Source organism: Gasterosteus aculeatus, chromosome 13 (genome assembly GCF_964276395.1).
Source record: "Gasterosteus aculeatus chromosome 13, fGasAcu3.hap1.1, whole genome shotgun sequence".
In the NCBI taxonomy this organism is placed as follows: Eukaryota; Metazoa; Chordata; class Actinopteri; order Perciformes; family Gasterosteidae; genus Gasterosteus; species Gasterosteus aculeatus.
In genome coordinates this window covers 20,944,733-20,961,042 of record NC_135701.1, presented here as the reverse complement: position 1 = coordinate 20,961,042, position 16,310 = coordinate 20,944,733, and the positions used below count along the sequence as shown (strand labels likewise).

General features: G+C 50.1%; 1 protein-coding gene across 11 annotated transcripts in view; it reads right to left on the bottom strand.

The window, feature by feature from the left end:
* Positions 1-2,232, bottom strand: part of adamts3 (ADAM metallopeptidase with thrombospondin type 1 motif, 3) — a 61,745-nt gene extending 59,513 nt beyond the window's left edge. For all 11 annotated transcript variants that reach the window (XM_040196055.2, XM_040196056.2, XM_040196058.2 and 8 more), the window contains exons 1-2: positions 1,783-2,232; positions 1,426-1,447 (exon numbers count right to left, since the gene is read on the bottom strand). In XM_040196055.2, the coding sequence (XP_040051989.2) occupies positions 1,426-1,447; positions 1,783-1,842 (82 nt within the window). In that variant the 5' untranslated portion in view covers positions 1,843-2,232. The remainder of the gene's footprint in view (positions 1-1,425; positions 1,448-1,782) is intronic.
* Positions 2,233-16,310: the final 14,078 nt, after the last annotated feature.

The following is a 16,310-nucleotide window of genomic DNA, read 5'->3' as shown; positions in this document are numbered from 1 at the left end:
GTCATCTCTTTTTACGAGTGGAGGCCCATTGAAGTCGAGCTCTTTCCACCTGGAGGGGAGACACATCGGCCCATCTTTCTCTGCCTTGATGGATTCCTCCTCCTGCTCATCACTGTTTGTGCAGAGTGGCAGCTCTCCAAAATCACTCTTCTTACTCGACCCTTGGCGAAGCTCCGCCTTCTCTGACCACTTTGCACGACGCCGCGCTGGATGGTAAGCACCCAAAACGATGGAGGCGGATGTGTTTTTGTTGTTGTCGTTTGGAAAACCTGTTTAAACGTAAAATTGCTTTCACACCTCAGCGCGCCTGGCCGGTCGCTGCGAAGCGACTGTGATTTGTAGATTGGCGGTTTTCAAAAAAGCTGCAAATAATTGTCTCCACGGGCACTCAATCCTGACCCTGGATCAGCTCGAACCTGAAGGCATGTGAGCTTCAACACACCACAGAGGACCACCTGACCAAAGGGAAGTTAAGTGCTCGGGCCAGAGGGGAGAAAACTAAGCTATTCTACCGCAAAGAAACCAACGGAAGTCTGATTTGACTTCTTCTCACTACGATGAGGAGCTTCTCCCTGGACCTTCCAAGGACGCGCTAGCGTTCTCATTCCAGATGTTGCTTGCTTTCTAAAAAGGCCCGTTTCAGATGAACGCCACCTGTTCGCGCGTAGGTGCGTGCTGAGGAGCTGTGACGCGCAGCATTAAAAAAAACACCCCCCAAACGGCCGCGCGAGGTTTCCGCCTGCATTCACTAAAATGCGAGCGATAGACTCAGATTAGTGTTGACAACAACCGTGTTGATGGCGTGAGTTCTGGTGTCTTGTGTGGGAAAAGTCACCGGACGCCATCGGAAGTCCCCTGGCCTTTAGAGAGAAGCTTCGACTTGTAAAAAGAAGCAAAGCTGGAGTTGGGAAATTGGAGAGAAACCACACTTAATGGGAGAAATGACTGCTTTTACGAGGCCGTTAATGGGGGGGGGTTCTGGGCACGGTGGCGGGCTAGAAGGCAACAAAAAGAAGAGTCCCCCGCCGCGGTGCAACTGGCTGCCCGCGGGGCGGCTGCGTGAGGGCCCCCCGAGGTGCTCAGAAGATAGCGGCGGGGGCCGAAGCATCCTACGTGGACTGCAGCTCGCCTCTCGCAGCCTCAGAATGGAGAACAGATGTGCGGGATTCAGAAGTGGAATTTAACTTTCCTGTATAACAAAGCCCTCGAAGCGGTCTGCTCGCTTAGTGTGTGAGTGTGTGTGTGTGTGAGTGTGTGTGTGTGGGAATGGCAGGGTGATAGGGGAATAAGACGAGGGGGTTATTACAGAGCTCCTCACACACAAACTCCCACTTCGATCTCACAACACCAAGGTTGTCCTCTATCTACTTTCCCACATGCACACACCCCACTATTAAGAAGGAGAAGACATAGAAAAGGACTTACCCTCTTTTTCTACTTCGCCAGCCTGCAAGAAGGAGAGAAAGAGGTCTTTAAAACACGAGTCAGGGGGAAAGTCTAAATCTGACAGAGGGAGATGTCAGCGAGTGGAAAATGTACTATAAAAAAAAAAACTGCTTGTGTTAAAAAAATAAATAAGAGTAACAAAAATGCCTCTATTTGACGTGTTATGTAACCGGCTGAAGGCGCGCGTGTGCAGTGTCAACACGCATTTCACAGAGGAAGCAGTGTGCGCGTTCACAAGACTCCGACGCAACAAGTTCGGGGACACTTTTTAAAAAATGAGAATGTATTAACGGACCTTTCGCTCGTGGTGTTGACCGGCAGAGAAAGGAGCCTTACCTTGTCGGCCGAAGTCAATGCAAATCCCAGGAGGAGGAACGCTAGTGACAGGACGGCCATCACGAGTCTCGCGCTGACAGAGAAGCGACTTTATCCCAGACGTCAGATTAAAAGATGAGGTTCAACATTAAAAAAAAGAAAGAACTCTGAACGCGAGCGGCTCATTCAGAAGTCATCGAAGCAGATGAGCAGTGTCTGTTTTTAGCTTTAAGAAAGAAAAAAAAACCCCACACACACACATGTAAAAGTTGCATAAAAGTGTGAGGCAAGTCGCGACACTTTGTCAGTCAGTCAGTGGGTTTTTTTTCTGTTTGACCGAAAGTTTCTAGTTTCTTTTTGTTGTTTTTTTGGGGGGGGGGATGGGGGGTGGAAGTTAGTAGGACATCCCCTCTGCCGCCGGCCGGACAGAGCTGCAGTGTGGAGCTCTTGCAACCTGGCGCTTTGCTCCCCTTGGCTAATAAAAGGGCAAGACCAACCCTGCGTGACGTCATGCCGCCCTGTCCGCGAGCCCGACACACATGGAGGGACGGAGGAGGAGGAGGAGGAGGAGGAGGAGGAGGACACCGCCTCCTTCCCCAAACTTCATCCCGAATCAGCCCAGAATGAGCCAGCTGACACCTCTGATGACTCAGTTTCTCTCCACGTTGAAGGTGCGGTTCATGAGCGCTGGAGCGCGTCACTAAGCCCCGCCCCCCCCCCCCCCCCCCCCCCCCCCGCTCGCTATGACTCCGTCAAACCGTCAGAGCAACATCACCATGGAGACCGAACTGTCGCTAGCTTAATGAATGTCGTGTTGTCTGAGGGGGGGAAACCAAGTAACAACTCAACAGAGAAACAGACATGAGTTTCTAAAACGTTTCGGCGGAGGAAACGTTTAAAATGATAAGATGATAAGATAAAACGAAAAGACAGAAGCGAAAGCTAAAGCTAATAGCATCAAAGTCAATCTAACACAGCATAGCATAGAAGTGCTACCGCCAGGTGATAAAGCGCTAACGCTAGTTTAATGGTCTGCTAGTGTTTTCTCCACACTTTTTTTCTTTGCAACAGAACCTTTTTTCTAAGTCTGAAACGTCAGCTCGAAGGTCTTCAGAAAAGGTGAGAAAGGTCGATTTTTGGACGATGCTGCGCTGTGATTGGTCACTCTTGAGTTTTTTACGGCGGCAAGCTTAGCAAAGTGTCTTCGTGCTTTACTTACTGATTACAAACACAACAAAATGTATAATCATGTGAGAAGTAGTTTCACTGTCTGCTTTTTGACAGCTCAATACAATAGCTAAGGTTTCTGAATAATTGCTAAAAGTCATATAAGAAATTGTGAATTCGTGTCTTTACGTCTAAAATGTCTAATCGCTGAATATTCAAAAACGTCGAGTTTGTTTAACTTGATTTTGTCTTAATTTCTCAGTTTTTTGTTAAATAATCTGGTGAGCTTGGTGGATGTTGTGAGCACAGCGCTGGTAAATGATGCACGTGATAATAATCACAATGCCTTCCCTTCCCCATGTGAGCACACGGTGGGACAGGAGGACAAGACATTCCACTCCAACTACTGAAACTAACGGGAAAAAGAGGACCAGTGAAATGGTTTCAAATCAGAGACACTGACAGTAACTCAAATGACAAATTATTCACCGTCGTCTTCTGCTTGATGTATCCGACTGTGAGTCTTAAATTATTCCAACAGCTGAACTTTTTCTTATTAACCGTGTGTGTGTGTGTGTGTCTGCGTGCATGTGTGTGTGCGTGTGTGTGCGTCTGCGTGCATGTGTGTGTGTGTGTGTGTGTGTGTGTGTGTGACAGTTGCAGACTGTTCCTCTCTTCCAGCTGACTGGGAAGCTGCAGAGGGCGAGAGCTGCATGTAAAAAGGTCCAATAATATGAGGCGTAGTCGCCTCATTACCGGCCGCTTCATTTCCTCTCTCTGTCTCGTCGGGGCCCACTCAGGTAGAAAGGCCGTGCTTTCATAAAGAGAGTGTCTCAGTGGGGCGTTTTGAATATATTAATATATTAATGCTTGTGTCAGGGACACCCGGTGTCATGATGGAGCTTTAGATATCGATGGCTTCATGTGAACGTGTGGAAATGGTGCGTGGACGTCTCAAACTTCCTTCCCGGTTCAGGTTCATCTCGGTAATATTGTTAAAATGTATGTATTTTTGGGCTGTTTGTGTCGTATTACGTCAGGAAAGTGGTTGCAACTGTGAGCAAAGAATTGGGAGCCAATTACCCAGAAGGCTTTTCAACAGCGAGCGTTACTGTCAAACATTTTTAAAAACATTTCTAATAAGAAGTCGTTGTTGTGCAGAAAGGCTCCAGCTGACTGGAAGGTGATGGAGGTTTTATGCATCAGTGTTGAATTAGCATTGGAGACGGGGTGTCGTTTCAACTACTTTAGAGTTCAAACTGTTTATTCCAAAGGTCTGAAATAAACTCATCGGGGGCTAAAGATCAACCGGAGAGGAAAGAACACAAAAAGTAAAAGCTCTGCCAGGAAAAAATAACTTTTTTATTGGGTCCGTGTCAAGAGCAGATGAGAGAGCGCTTCAGAACAACAGAAGGAAACGCAAATAAAAGACAATCAAACCGCGGACGTGAAGTGCAGATTCAGAGCTGAGAACATAGAAGTCGCTATCCATCATCTTTATCCCAATATCAAGATATATATCCGCATTCCTCAAACTTTCCTGCTTGGTGTCCTTGAACACAAGACACAAGACGACCACGAGTCTCTTTGTGATATTTAACAGTGCTGACCTTTCAAGAGGAAAGGTAAAGTACATCATGTATACAAACAAGCACCCCTCAGGGCGTCCTTCACCTTTGACCTCTGCACCTCTCACAGTTTGATTTGAGGCTGAACCATTTCCTGTTTCGAGAGGCGCCAGAAAGGAAAAAAAAAGTGGCGGTTCCTTTTCCCACAGAAAGACGACTCGCAGCGTTTCCTACAGAGTATTGAGTGTAGAACTCGGTCAGGGGGTTCTGTTCAAAGGTCAGGCGCCTTGCTCAAAGGCAGCAGGGAGCAGGAAGATGACAGGAGGCCAAACGTCTCATCGGCGCAGACGTTTCAGGTGGTCGGGACAACAGGATGTCTTCCCGGGGAGCAAACAGGGGCGTCTCCGACAAGTTCTTCTCGACATCTGACGTCTCTCGGACTGTAACTGCAGACGAGGACGTGACCTCAAACGACCCGTAGGGGTTAAAAGGAGATAAGAAACGAATCCACAAAGGTTTCTGCGACGCCAGGGCGGTTAACAAAGCTCCAGCGTGTTCACGAACCCTCACTTGTTGAACCTAAAGGACTTTGGGCTCAACCTCAATGTTTCACACTGGAATATAATAATGGCGTTAAAACAAACCGCTCCAACGGCCTCCGGGCGACATGGGAGCCAGACGTCTGGACCAATGTTTTACAGAGCTCTCCGGATTCACCGCCTCACTGTAGACCAACCGGAACAAGACAAACCAAACAAATCCAGAGAGAGAGGGAGAGAGAGGGAGAGAGGGAGGGAGAGAGGGAGGGAGGTGAATGGAGTCCCGACTCGCTGTGTGAGTCTGCAGCATCACACATGGAGGACACATGATCGCACATCGCAGCTTTTATTGGGCACAACCAAAGGGCTGTGAGAGGGACCCTCTGCTCACCCCCCCCCCTCGCTCCCCCAGCGCTGCCCTGACACCAAGCCGCCGCCTCATCCTGCTGCAGCATTCATTAAATGACCCGATAAGTCCGGGGGGGGGGGGGGGGGCGACCAGCCGAGTTGTTGGCGTCGGCCTCGTGGAGCTGAGCTGCCGGCAGATAAGGAAAAGCTAATTAACGGGCACATCTGTGCGCCTCATGGCCGCGTCGGAGAGGAACCAGGCGACGGGGTCGGTTGGAGGCAATGCGAAAGGGAGAAGGGAGGGCGGGGGGGGGGGGGGGGGGGGGCGGTGAAGACGGACATAAAGGCAGACGAAGAGACAAGGTCTGTTAGTTTATCAACATCCTGTTCGTCCCTCTGGACCCCTCGGACCTCCAACATCTGGCCCCCGGAGGCCCACATCTGGTCCTCCTCGCGGCCGCAGGTCCCGACTAACAAGTCGCTGCTTCGACTGGCGGAGAATCACATGGCGCCAAATGGAAAACAGGCCGCGTGCGCCGCGTTTGGATTTGTTTGCAGATAGTGTGAAACAGAGAGGCTTAGGAGGGGGAGGGGGGGGGATTGCTGTTTACATTTTATATGGGTTCAAACACCCCCCCCCCCCCCCCTCTACTTCCTGTTGTTAATGCTGTTCCAATAAAACTCCCTTCCTTCTCTCGTGTACTTCTATATCTACAAGAACTGCACTTAAGTACAGATTCAACGTTCTGCTCAAATACTGCAGTTATCTGAGAGAACGCGTCGTACTTTGTAGTTGGCGGCTCTGCGTCGTGCACTTATTCCATTAATCCTAAAGTACATCATTAAAGAAAAAACAGTAACTGAGGGTTGCTGCATCATAACTAGAACGTCTGCTGCGTGTCGGAGGGCCGGCAGCTGGATGCGATGGCGAACGCTCTCACATTCACTCACTCGCCCAGTGAATGTGGACATTCGGAAAGCAAAACGCAACGGCAACGACTCGCCGTTGGTTTCTTTTGTTTATTGGCTACGATTCTGCAACGCGGGAGATTTCTGCCACATCAAGGGAAAAAAGATGGGATCCGCGGCGGGAACCCATTGTTTCCACAGTCTTTAATTGCGGGCCGTGCGGCCGTCGGCTTTAGCTAACCGCCAATCAGGCCAAGGGAAAGAACACGGCGCTCGGACAGTCTGTGTAATTTCAGAGGCAGACGGAAGGGAACCTGCTGACCTAATTACAAGACGGAGCTTCGAAAAGTTACTTTCTCTCAAACCACAACTAGTGGCGCGCCTCCAACAATGCGGACCCCCACTTGCATTATAAAGTGTGTGTGTGTGTGGGGGGGGGGGGCGGTTTAGAGGAGGCATCCGGATTGTTTTCTTTTCTGTCTTTGGCGCTTTGTCCCCGAGACACAAAACCGTCCCGACACAATGACTTGTGACGTCCGACGGCGAAGCTGTGCCGGAGTCACAATGGCCGCCGAGGAGGCGATGCCGACCCTCCCCCCCCCCTCACCCGGGGTCACCACGGCAGTGGGAAGGTGGGAGCAATAAAATTCCAAAAAAGGGGACATTCCAGCGCCGGGATGCGACATCATTTAAAGGATGGCTGTCGTGTTCTGAATGGGAGCCGCTTGTTTGTGGGGGTGCGGCTCTGACGTCGCAAAGGATTGTTTGAGACCAGGAGAGCGTGTTTCAATATGCATATGAAAGGACGGGGAGGGGGGGGGGGGGTAATGTTATCATTCATATAAGCGCTTCAGGAACTGAATCAGGAACCAGGAAACATTTATTGCCACAACGTGTCAGACATACAAGGAGTCTGACTTGGCAGATAGACAATGGACAACAAGACAGATGAGGCAACATAGTGCAAGAGGAATAAAGTTAAATATAATGCTACGGGTTAGTTTAAAAATATAAAATAAATATAAAGTGCACCAGCAAACAGCCATACTCACAATGAGTGAAAGTGACATGTGACAGGTATGTGGGGGGAGTGACTGGTGGGACGTCAGAGTCAGTCAGTGGGGGACCGGCTCTGTTGATGAGCCCGACTGCCGACGGGAAGAAACTGTTGGTGTGGCGGGAGGTCTTAGTCCTGATGGACCTCAGCCTCCTGCCACATGGAAGGGGCACAAACAGGTTTTGGTCCGGGGTGAGAGGGGTCGGCTACCATCTTTCTAGCTCGCTTCAGAGACCTGAAAGCGAACAAGTCCTGCAGGGCCGGCAGATTTGCATCCTGCCCTCGTCCTCGGTTGGTGCACCACCATCGTCTTTGGCAGGTTGAATTTCTTCAGCTGCCTCAGGAAGAACAACCTCTGCTGAGCCTTCGTGTTGATGGAGCTGATGTTCAGCTCAACGTGGGACTGCGTTCGTCCTGAAATCCACAACCATCTCCACTGTCTTCAGAGCGTTGATGTTGTTCTGGCTGCGCCACGACGCCAGATGGTCAGACCTCCCACCTGTAGGCGGACTCAATCACCCCACCAGAGATCAGTCCAATGAGGGTGGTGTCATCCGCAAACTTCAGGAGCTTAAGAAGAAGAAGGAATCACTGTGCATTCTGGGGTACAATCATCCTAATCTTTAAATAGATCATTTGCTGATGCATCACGGGCTTTTAGTGAGTCTACAATGAAAAAACTGACTCAAATATCACCAAAAGCAGTTGATCTGACTGGATGATTGACAGCTGATCTGTGGGTGGAAACACGACTACAGAAAGAGACGTCGGATTCCACGATGAGAAGAACAAGTGTCGTCACTTCAGACTCGACTCCATTTCAAAAAACGTGAACAAACTGATTATGAAGGAATAACATGGAGCGTGACATTAGCTTCTCCTCCTTCTCCACCAGCAACGAGGTTCAAGAGATGAACACATGAATGCTCGATTATGAGCCAGTCACTCTGGAGTTGTGCATTCCTCATAATGAGACTTTAAGTATATTAAGATTCTCACTGTTTTGTTTTGCTATTTCTACTTCAGGTAAACAACTGAGCACGACCCCCCCCCCCCTCATTAAACTTAAAAATCAATAGAGGGTCCACCAGGGCCTCAGCAGGGGCTGTTCCTTTCCATTATTTAGTAGTTTTTTGCCCGTTTAAAGGAGGAGATGAATGGCTCCCTCGGCCCCATTGGGAATGCGACCACTGATGCCCCGCCGCATTCCTCGATTCCCAGCATCCCTCTGCTGTTTCTACGGAAACACCACCAGCAGAGACTGTGACGGCCTGTGAATCTCAACGGACCCCCCCCCTCACATGTGACAGACTCCTCTTCATCGTCTCCATCTACTGAATGAACATCGTGCTGAGATTGAGACCATAAACCCGTGTTTACTGAGTCATTTTCTCGTGGACTGACTCACATATTCAGGCGTCTTCTTGCAATCAGGGAAGTTGCCCCTTGCTGCTTTTATTAGAGCGAATCTAAAGTGCAAATATATATAAAGTAGATGATTTGCTGGCGCTTTGCTTCTGGAGTCTTTTGGATGTTAATGTGGCCTCTTACAGACAAACAAGGTTGATGCCGCTTGTTCCTCGTAACTACGATTAGATAATCCACTCGTTTAGTATGAATACTAATTGTTTTTACTGCAGTAGTACGTTTTGTAGTTACTTGAAACAATTTTTTAACTAAAGCAGGCGGAAACCAGCAGTTATGAAGCATAACTTCATTTCTAGTGAAATAAATGTGGACGTGACTTCAACGTACGAGGTCTGTAGTGACCAGCAGGGGGCGACTCCTATATATATATATATATATATATGTGTATATAGATATACATATACATATATACATATACACATATATATACATATACACTTATACACATATATACATATATATATACATATATATAAATGTATACATATATATATATATATATATATATATATATATATATATATACATATACACATATATATAAATGTATACATATACATATATATAATTGTGCAAGATATACTATTTATTATATATATATATTACATAATGAATAGTAATGAATAGTATCGTAGGAGATGCATTGAAATTAATGTCACAAAAGGTATTTGAACAACCTTCAAAAGGGTAACAGACAATTAGGGGAGATATAATGTATAATAGACTCTGGAATAATAGATGCAATTACACACTGTAATGTAAAATTCATGCTTCCTCCTGGAAGCAATTTTTCTTATTATTCTTATTCTTATTAATCTTATTTGATTGATGAAAGACGGCCGATCTTTATTTATGGTGGAGTCACCAACCTTGTCGATCATAAACTTAAACTGAACTTGAGCACTGCATCGCTGCGTAGAAAACATATGTTCTAATGGCAGAAGTGGACGCTTCAAACATACGGGGAGATTTTAATCCTCCACTCCTGCCCCCCCGGGATGCATACCCAAGCACAGCGTATTGAAGGGAGATCACCAAAGGATCCATAGCTGTGATGTTGAGTGAAGTATTAATTCATCAGATTGTGCACCTCTGTCTGCAAATCCCTCAACCCACCTCCTTCTTTCCCGTTAGAGTGAATACCAAGCTGCCGTGAGCCTTTAAAAGATGCCCAAATGCCGGGAGAAGATAAACCAGAACCGGGATCTTACGGCACAATCTTGTTGAACGTTGTCTAAATATTACACACAAATATGGCACACGCAACCACTTCATTCAAATGAAAATACATGGCAATGTCTCAGATGCCGTTACCGTATAAGAGAGTGTGGAGGAGCCCCGACTGTTTCTTGCACTTTAATTTGCATTTGTATTAATGCATCTGTAACGCATCACAAGAGACAGGAGTGAAACCCAAGCGCAGAGCGCAGCTTTATTGTGGGAGTACAGACAAGGGTTAGGCGTGGTCGAGTCCAGTAGGCGGGCAGAGGGTCGAAAGCCAGGAGAGCGGGGATAAACAGAGGCACCGTCAGGGGGTCAGGCGTGGTCGTATCCGGAGTACAGGCGGGTGGTCGAAAGCCGGGATTACGTGGAGTTAGACAGAAGTACCGTTGAGGATCAGGCAGGCAGGAACGAGGTCTGGGACAAACGAGAGGTCAATAACAGGCAAGAACAGGAGATCGGGAAAACGCTCGGAATGTGATGGAACATGCACAAGACTTCGCAAGGAGCTTTGGGGAGTCACAGGCTTAAGTACAGGGCTGGCTCTGATTAGTGACGAGCCCCAGGTGAGTCGGTGGGCTGATCCCAGATGGCACAAACCATTATGGCTCAAAACAGAGGGGTGACTGAGGTCCCGATCTTCGCACCTCAATATTCCGGGGACGGGGAGCGTCTGCCTGTGACAGAGCCCCCCCTTCTACAGGCGGCTCCGGAAGCCGAAGTTCGTCCTCTACGGGGGGGCCGACCCCGAGGCCGCGGGCCGGGACATTCGGGGTGGGCCTGATGGAAGTCCGTGATGAGGTCAGGGTGTATGTCCGCGGCTGGACGCCAGGCTCTCTCCTCAGGGCCATAACCCTCCCAGTCTACGAGATATTGTAGACCAGACTGGCGACGACGCGAATTTAATAGTGCCCTGACCGTGTATGTTACCCCGTCATCCAGGAGCGGTGGGGGTGGTGCCGGCTGCACCTCAGGTCCTGACTGACCGCCCTCGGTCCTGACTGCAGGTTTAAGCAAGGAAACATGAAAGGTCGGATTGATCCTGTAATGGGAGGGTAACTGTAACCGATATGACACTGTGTTGATCTGTTTGATGATTTTGAATGGGCCAATGAAACGGGGACTTAGCTTCTTAGACGGGAGGCGGAGACGGATGTTCCGCGTGGAAAGCCACACGTCCTGCCCGGGTTGGAACCGGGGCGCTGGGCGCCTGCGCTGGTCGGCGTACTTCTTCTGGCGCTGAACGGCCCGTTGTATCTCTGTCCGGGTAGCGTCCCAGACCGTCCTGCTCCGCCTTAACCAATTGTCTACCGCCAAGATCTCAGACGGTTCCCCAGACCACGGGAACAGCGCTGGCTGAAAACCGAGCATGCACTGGAAGGGTGATATCCTTGTGGATGTGCTTTTATGCGAGTTTTGCGCATACTCTGCCCATGGCAAAAACCGGCTCCATTCCCCTGGTTGCTGAAAGCAGTAGGCGCGTAGGAACCGGCCAATCTCCTGGTTCAGCCTCTCCGTCTGTCCGTTGCTCTGCGGGTGGTATCCAGACGACAGATTCACTTGTACATTTAACATCTTGAAAAATGCTGCCCATACCTTCGAGGTAAACTGGACCCCTCGGTCTGACACAATCTCCTCAGGGAGGCCGAAGGTCCGGAACACATGATGGAATAGAGATTCCGCGGTCTCCAAGGCAGAGGGTAGCTTCTTAAGGGGAATCAAGCGGCAGGCTTTGGAGAATCTATCCACCGCCACCAAGATGGTGGTAAAACCCTGGGAACAGGGAAGGTCGGTGATAAAGTCCACTGCCATATGGGACCAGGGTCGGTTAGGTATGGGGAGGGGTTCCAGGAGACCTGAGGGGAGGTCCCGGGGGGATCTTGTTTGTGCACACGTGGTACATGCCTGAACATAGTCTGTGACATCCTGTGTTAGAGATGGCCACCAAAACTGCTCTCTGGCTAGTGCAAGGGTGCGTTGGATACCTGGGTGCCCAGAACTGGGGCATGAATGCATCCACTGAAGGAGCTGAGCTCGGACCGCTGCGGGCACATAGGTTTTATTCCCGGGGCACCCCTGGGGAATCGGGTCACCTGGCAGGGCCTGTTGTATCTGTCCCATGATATCCCACCTGATGGGAGCGATGATGTGCTTAGGTGGTAGGATTGGTCCCGGAGTGTCCTGGGAGGACGCAGATTCCTGGAGCCGGGAGAGTGCATCTGCCTTGCCATTTTTCGAGCCGGGTCTATAACTCAAAATGAAGTCAAAGCGGGTAAAAAACAGAGACCAGCGAGCTTGACGCGGATTTAGCCGTTTAGCCGACTGTATGTACTCCAAATTACGGTGGTCGGTTAGCACCAGAAAGGGGTGTTTGGCTCCCTCTAGCCAATGCCGCCACTCCTCAAACGCCAGTTTGACCGCCAAGAGTTCTCGATTCCCTACATCATAATTTCTTTCAGCCGAGGTCAATTTGTGAGAGAAGAACGCGCACGGGTGTAGCTTTGCGGGCTTACCCTGGCGTTGTGAGAGGACGCCTCCCACTCCTGTCTCAGATGCATCCACCTCCACCACAAAGGGGAGGGCCGGATCCGGGTGCCTGAGGACCGGCGCTGAGGTGAACATGTCCTTCAGTTTCCGGAAGGCCGAGGCGGCAGCCTCATTCCACCTGAGCTTCTTGGAGGACCCCTTGAATAGAGACGTTAAGGGTGCTGCAACAGAACTGAAATTACGGACGAAGCGTCTGTAAAAGTTTGCAAACCCTAGGAACCGCTGGAGCTCCTTGATAGTCTGGGGCTCGGGCCAGTTCATTACTGCCTTGACCTTCCCCTCGTCCATCTGGACCCCCTGGGGGGATATTATGTACCCCAGAAATTGTACCTGTGTCTGGTGGAATTCGCACTTCTCCAGCTTGACATACAAGTGGTTCTCAAGCAGTTTGTCGAGGACTTGGCGTACATGCCTGACATGCGCCTCCAGATCTGTGGAGTAGACCAGAATGTCATCAATATACACTATTACACTCCTGCCTATGAATTCCCGGAGTACTTCATTGACAAAGGCTTGGAACACTGATGGGGCATTGGCTAATCCAAAAGGCATCACCCGATACTCGTAATGCCCTGTTGCCGTGTGGAACGCCGTTTTCCACTCGTCCCCGTTCCTGATGCGAATGAGATTGTAGGCGCTGCGGAGATCTAGTTTAGTATATATCCGAGCTTCTCGCAGTTGTTCCACTGCTGCAGGCACCAAAGGCAGGGGGTAGCGGTACTTAACGGTGACGGAATTCAACCCCCTGTAGTCAATACATGGTCTGAGACCCCCATCCTTCTTCTTTACAAAAAAGAAACTTGAGGCTGCAGGTGACGTGGATGGGCGAATAAAGCCGTTGGCAAGAGCCTCCTCCACATATTTTTCCATGGCCCGGGACTCTGGTAAAGATAATGGGAAGATCCTACCTCGGGGTAGTGTAGCTCCTGGCACCAAGTCAATGGCGCAGTCCCATGGTCTGTGTGGTGGCAGGCACTCGGCGCTCGCCTTGCTGAACACCGCTGCAAGGTCTCGGTAGGCCGGGGGGACCTCTGGTGTGGCAGCCGTGGCTGTGCTCCTGATGGTGGCTGTTCTGAGGGGTTTTGTCAAACACTGAGAGACACACTTGTCACCCCAACGGAGCAGTTCGTTAGTGTTCCAAGAAATTTGTGGTTCATGAAAAGCCAGCCATGGCAGACCTAAAATAACATTGTTCGATACATTGTCAATGACTAACAGGGATAATTCTTCAGAATGCAGAACACCCACAACCAGGGTAACCGGGACGGTAACCTGTGAGATGAAGCCTGACCCAAGGGGCTGATTGTTTATGGCGGTAATCGATAATGGTGGGGAACAGGGCAACGTAGCTAGTTGCAGTTGTTGTACTAGGCGTTGACTAATAAAATTCCCCGCAGACCCCGAGTCTATCAACGCAGGAACGGTTGTTGCCTGCCCCCTGCTCCCGATGATAGTGACCGGTACCAGGCATTGGTGCTGGGAGATGTTTGGGCAGAAGAGCGTACTCACAGTCAGTGGCTGTTCCCTGGTCCGCCGATGGGGGCAGTTGTTCCGGTAGTGCCCAGCCTTACCACAATAAAAGCACAACCACTCCCTCCTTCGTTGATCTCGTTCCTCAGGGGACAGTCGAGTTTTTCTGAGCTGCACTGTTTCCCCCTCCGGGCCTGGGGTACCCTCGGGGACGCTGTGTGGAAGACCCCTTAGCGGGTGGTCATCACTGCCCCTGGACTCCTTCTCCTGCTGTCTCTCCCTCCTGCGACGGTCGAGTTGGGTAGCCAGGCTGATGAGGTCCTCAAGGGTATTGCCCCAGTCCCTGTTCACCAGTTCATCCTTAAGAGACTCGCTAAGGCCATGATAAAAGGTGGGCATCAGGGCAGAGTCTTCCCACCCGCTTTCTGTTGCCAAGGTCCTGAAGTCTATCGAAAAGTCAGACACTGACCGTGGGCCCTGGCGTAACTTCAGGAGGCGCCTCGCAGCCTCCTGCAGGCTAGTAGAGTGACCAAACACCTGTCTTAGCCGTTGCATGAACCCCTCATGGTCGGAACAGACAGGTTCCTGTTGGTCCCACAAGGCCGTGGCCCACACCAAGGCTCTTCCTGTGAGCCTAGAGATGATAAATGCCATTTTAGCACGGTCTGAAGCAAACTGTGGGGATTGCAGTTCAAATATCAACGAGCACTGCGTCAGGAAACCTCTGCAGAGTTCGGGACTACCATCATATCGCTGAGGTGGCGCTAGATGAAGTGCTGACTGTGGTAACGCTGGTGCGAGGGTTCCTCTGGTAGAGGGAGCCTCGACAGGGGCAGTAGCGGCGAGCGCCTGAACAGCCGTATGTACTGTGTACTGCTGGAAATCCTGGAGCGCTGCTGCTAAGTTGTGCACGGACTCCCCGACTCGACCCAGTCGTTGACCGTGCTCTGCTTGGACCGCGGCAAGATGTTTGACGATATGTGCCATGCTGGGGCCTCCTACAGCCCGCTGGTCCGGGTCGGACATCTCCAAGGACTGAAGGGACTCTGCGACTCTGCTGGGTCTGATTGAAGGCGAAGTCTTCTGTAACGCATCACAAGAGACAGGAGTGAAACCCAAGCGCAGAGCGCAGCTTTATTGTGGGAGTACAGACAAGGGTTAGGCGTGGTCGAGTCCAGTAGGCGGGCAGAGGGTCGAAAGCCAGGAGAGCGGGGATAAACAGAGGCACCGTCAGGGGGTCAGGCGTGGTCGTATCCGGAGTACAGGCGGGTGGTCGAAAGCCGGGATTACGTGGAGTTAGACAGAAGTACCGTTGAGGATCAGGCAGGCAGGAACGAGGTCTGGGACAAACGAGAGGTCAATAACAGGCAAGAACAGGAGATCGGGAAAACGCTCGGAATGTGATGGAACATGCACAAGACTTCGCAAGGAGCTTTGGGGAGTCACAGGCTTAAGTACAGGGCTGGCTCTGATTAGTGACGAGCCCCAGGTGAGTCGGTGGGCTGATCCCAGATGGCACAAACCATTATGGCTCAAAACAGAGGGGTGACTGAGGTCCCGATCTTCGCACCTCAATATTCCGGGGACGGGGAGCGTCTGCCTGTGACAGCATCTGACCATGAGGTGTGTCTGTACGCCGACGATATCTTGATCTATTTGAGGACTCTATCTTTGTTTAAATCGCGATCCTGCCAAAAGCATTTGGTGAATATTTAGGAGATGAAGCTAAATATGCAAAGATCTGATTTTTGGAATTTTAATTGTACACCCTCAAAACAGATTAGCTGGAACTCCTTGAAATAATTTCCATAGAAAAAAATCGACAAAAATGACAGATGACACAATGGATGGAACTATTTCTATAGAGTGATTCAGGGTTTTGTACGTGCAGAACATGTTCAAGACAAGAAGGGGACGTCCGAGTATCGAATGAAGACTTCAGTGGGAAATGCATCAATGCTCATTTTCAGATGGGCGCCAAAAGTACGCGTCGCCCGGGAAGCAAATCACTGGCATCTGCTATCGGAGTCCGATCCTTTCTGGGCTGAGTTCCATAAAGTATTCAGAAGAATACTCAACACTGACTGCAATTTGAAGCATTGTGCTTGAGGAAGAATTGATTTGCACGCAGCAAAGCGTCCAGATGAAAACGATAAGTGAGAAATGCACCCACGAGGCGGCGGCGGTTTCTCCCCGAGCTCCCTGAGCCGGATGAATACGCTGAATTACATGTTATGGAAATCTTTACCCTTTTTGCCTTCAGAATAATGTGTTTCTTCGATCCTGGAACAAGTG